We start from the raw sequence: 4,360 nt of genomic DNA, 5'->3' as shown, positions 1-4,360 counted from the left end.
GGGCCTTCCTCCTAAGATTAAAAAACAAACAAACAAAAAAACATTAAGTATCAGCTGTATAAAACATAATCTGAACACATCACTTATATAAATATACACATTCATGTAAACAATTCATGGGTATTTTCTAGTTTTTCAAGCTAAACAATAGTTTGTTTGGTTAATCTCTTTATTGTTTGCAAGAGGATCAAAGCTATGAATGCTTCAGCACAATGAATCTTTTCTCTGTAAATTAAATGTGTAAGCAAATTTTGTACTCTAGATACTGAAATCAGAGAGCTAGCAGCTGCAATGATAACAATAGACATGGTGTTGTGTGGTAATTAGGTTTTTTAAGTATTCACTCATCTCATCCTCCATATTTGAATCCGTTTCCCGGTGTTTCACAAATTGTGATAACCAGCCAAGCTCTGAGAGGATCGGTGATACATGTTTGAATCCACCTGGGTCTCCATTTTCACCATGAACTCTCTTTTTTGCCTTTACAAACTTATCTCTTAAGTTCTTCCAGACTTTCTTGCAAACAATTTCTTCCTTTCCCAAGGTGATTGCAATTTCTTGCCAAGAGTTATTTGCCATCTGGCGGTCCCTATGATCACACATGGACTGATCATAAAGATGTCTGTACAGGCCTAACTGTTCAGCCAAAATTTCTTCAAAGTTGTTCATGTTGAATGCGGTGCCGCACAAAGTGTTCGCTCGACAAAAAATGCTGTGCACAAGCACCACATGAAATTGCGTGCACTCAAAGTGAACTTCCTCCAACATGACAATGATGTCATCTTTGCCGTGTGCACCCAAGTGAACTTACGGACGCGTCGAGTATAAATCAGCCTTCAGTGCGGGCTCGGCAGAAGTGTGCATCAAGGGTGCATAGGGGGCGGTCGCGAGTACCCTTCTGAAAGCTAAAATGACGAATGGTACGGCAGTGTTCCTCAAATCTTGCCCTGGAGGGCCAATGCACTGCAGAGTTTAGCTCCAACCCTGATCAAACTCAACTACCTGTTATTTTCTAATGATCCTGAAGACATTGATTAGCATGCTCAGGTGTGTTTGATTAGGGTTAGAGCTAAACTCTGCAGGAAAGTGGATCTCGTGGGCCAGATTTGAGGATCCCTGCACTAAAGGGACATGGTTAGCTGCTTGCTAGCGGTCGCCTGTTACATTACAGTACATAAGATTTCACTCATCACATAAACAGAGTAAGGAGAGATGACTGAGGATGATGGCGAATGATTTACAGATCCTGAGCACCACTGACAAGCATCTGATCTTGTAAAATGTGTGGTAAGTACTGCCGCTGTAGTTTACACAGAGCACGTGGGATCACAAATCTCGAAAGTGAAAGTAAGCAATCGTGCATTCGAAAGCAGTTTCAATGCCCCGCATATTAATAGCGGCTCCCTGATGCCCGCATTTTATATACAGTATAATTAGCCAATGATATAACTGCGAGAGACAGGATTGAAATATATATTTTCCCCGTGTTTCCTTCCTGCTGTGTGAGCTACTGGAATGAGCCGCACTGAGAAACAGCCAATCAGAGCAGAGCTCAACATTATTATTCATGACCCTTCCAAATAAGGTAAAAACAGACCATTTCATTCTAGGGACAAATCCTAGGGTTGTAAATGGACATATAAAACCGTTTCTGGAGATGTTTTGCCCTTACCTAAGCAAACATACCTTCTATGTAGATATCAGAGAACAATTTAAAATATTGTATCAATGCATTCTATGGCACCTTTAAATAATGTTTTGAAGACATGTGTCTTGAGCACTAAATCAGCATAATAGAATAATTTCTGAAGGATCATGAGAGGCTGAAGTCTGTAGTAATTGCTGAAAGTTCAGCTTTGCCACGACAGGAATAAATTAAATGTAAAAAATATATGAAAATAGAAAACAGTTATTTGAAATTGTACTATTATTTCACGATACTTCTTTCAAAAACATTAATAAATCTTACTGACACCATACTTTTGAACGAGTGTGTATGTGTGTGTATATATATATATATATATATATATATATACATACACTCACATAGGTTTTTCTGTCAAATTATGAAGATCAGCCAAAGGTTCATATGAGGAAAATGGCTTAATAAACAGAAGAAATGTGTTGTTAAAGTTTCAGTATAAAAAAAACAGTAGAATTTGATGGAAATTCCATTCCTCCTCCACTCTTTCTCTCTGTCTCTCTCATTTCAAGGAATGGACAGATTACAGGCTATCTTGGAATCCTGAAGACTATGACAGTATTGACGTTGTGCGAATTCCTCCCTTAAAAGTGTGGCGTCCAGACATCTACCTAATCAACAAGTTAGAACATCCTCCTACAATGCCACACTGACAAACATTTGAAAGATTTTGTTTTAAGAAGTGCATGACCAGCACTGCTCTGCAGCAACAGGGTACCTGCCACAGTATCATACTTAAATTGAAAACCTTTTGATCACTTTTCACTGTAAAAATAGCTGTTAGGAAATAAAACCTGCATGATACACTGAATTTAGGACTTGACTGAGATGTTCTCTCTCTGTTTAATAGTAATGATGGTCAGTTTGACGTTGCCCTGTATGTGAATGTGCTAGTGAGGAGTGATGGAACTGTCTCCTGGTATCCACCAGCCATCTACCGCAGCTCCTGTTCCATAGAGGTACATGTAAACTTGTTATTATGCTAACATATTAAAGCAGTGTTCTGGGATCAGTAGAAATAGACTTCTATTGTAAATGCATTGAATGCATGTATGTTATTTTATAAATTATTTGTCAGAATCACAGAAATTATTGTTGGCGTTTAACTTGTGTTTAACTTTGAACCACAAATCACTTTTGGCATATTGCTGATTTAAAAACATATTATTATTGTAATTATATTGTACTATTATTGTGTTCAAATCTGTGTTCTCCATCCCTATAGGTGGCGTACTTTCCATTTGACTGGCAGAACTGCACAATGGTGTTTCGTTCCTACACATATGATTCCTCAGAAGTGGACCTTCAGTACGGTCTAGATGAAGATGGCAACGAGCTCCATGAGATAGTGATTGATGAGAACGCATTCACTGGTTAGTGTACTTCTTCCTAAAAGTGACAAGATCCTGTCCAAGGTCATGAACTGTGGTATAATGCAACAATGTTAGTGAATATTTACATTTTTTTAATGAAAATAATATTTGTACAAAATTATTGTTCAGCAAAGTAATATAGTTAATCTACCTGTAGTCTGTTTATGGTCACCAAGCAATAGCAACTTGGCACATGGCACACTCTCTTCTTCCTTCTATCTCTTTTTCTCTCATCAGTCCTCTCTCTTCCCTAAGAGAACGGTGAGTGGCAGATTTGTCATAAGCCCAGCAGAAAGAACATCCACGATGACTTGTATGAGGACATCACCTTTTATCTGATCATTGAGAGGAAGCCTCTGTTCTACATCATTAACATCATTGTGCCCTGCATCCTCACCAGTGTGCTGGCCATATTTGTCTTCTATCTGCCACCTGGTGCAGGTGACTATCTTTAATTAGAAAATCAATATGATGATTGTAAATTGTGCAGTTTTTTTGTTCAACTTTGATGTTTTTGAAGTCGATTAAATGTTGTTAAATGTTGTTGTTTTTTTTTAAAGACGTTTTTTATGCTCACCAAGGCTGCATTTATTTGATCAAAATACAGTAAAAAATAAATAAATCTTACTGACCCCAAACTTTTGAACGGTAGTGTTTTTTTTTTCTTCTTTTTTTTAATTAAAAACTACAGAAGTATTTTAGCTGTATGCAAAATGTGGATGATATTATTTAACTTTGTCTTTTGTCCTGAGCAATTTTAAAGGGGTCATATGATGCGATTTCAAGTTTTTCTTTCTCTTTGGAGTGTTACAAGCTGTTCGTGAATAGATAAGATCCCTAAAGTTGCAAAGACTAAAGTCTCAAACCTAAAGAGATATTCTTTATAAAAGTTAAGACTCGTCCACGCCCTCCTAAAACGCCTCATTTAAACACGCCCCCACATGTCTACGTCACTGTGTGGGAAGATTTGCATAACACCGCCCAAATGTTCACGCAAAGAAAGAAGGCATAACTTTATTGTTGCTGCCACTTCCGCCGCCATGTCGTGGAGATTCTGTGTTTCGTTGCGAAAGCTAAACTACTTTGTTTGGTCTTCCAAAAGAGGACACGACTAGAAATCAGTGGTTAAGTTGTATTTACAACACTGTTCCAGAACAGTTCAACCCAAATATTCAGATGTGTGCAACGCATTTTACGGAGGACGAGGACTGTTTCCTGGGAGAGTAGCCGCCGGTGTTCCGGTGAATTCAGTTCCCCTGTTTCCCCTTCGGCGCACATGCTGACC

At 38.2% G+C, this 4,360-nt stretch overlaps 1 protein-coding gene across 1 annotated transcript in view; it reads left to right on the top strand.

Moving 5' to 3' along the window:
- Window positions 1-4,360, top strand: part of chrnb1l (cholinergic receptor, nicotinic, beta 1 (muscle) like) — a 14,873-nt gene that overhangs the window by 4,527 nt on the left and 5,986 nt on the right. Inside the window, exons 4-7 of the mRNA XM_016570254.1 lie at window positions 2,215-2,324; window positions 2,553-2,661; window positions 2,928-3,075; window positions 3,331-3,516. Of these exons, the coding sequence (XP_016425740.1) occupies window positions 2,215-2,324; window positions 2,553-2,661; window positions 2,928-3,075; window positions 3,331-3,516 (553 nt within the window). The remainder of the gene's footprint in view (window positions 1-2,214; window positions 2,325-2,552; window positions 2,662-2,927; window positions 3,076-3,330; window positions 3,517-4,360) is intronic.

This window comes from Sinocyclocheilus rhinocerous, unplaced genomic scaffold (genome assembly GCF_001515625.1).
Source record: "Sinocyclocheilus rhinocerous isolate Xijiao unplaced genomic scaffold, SAMN03320098_v1.1 scaffold831, whole genome shotgun sequence".
Lineage (NCBI taxonomy): Eukaryota > Metazoa > Chordata > Actinopteri > Cypriniformes > Cyprinidae > Sinocyclocheilus > Sinocyclocheilus rhinocerous.
Note: the sequence above shows the minus strand (reverse complement) of the source record. Positions and strands in the feature narration are given on the sequence as shown.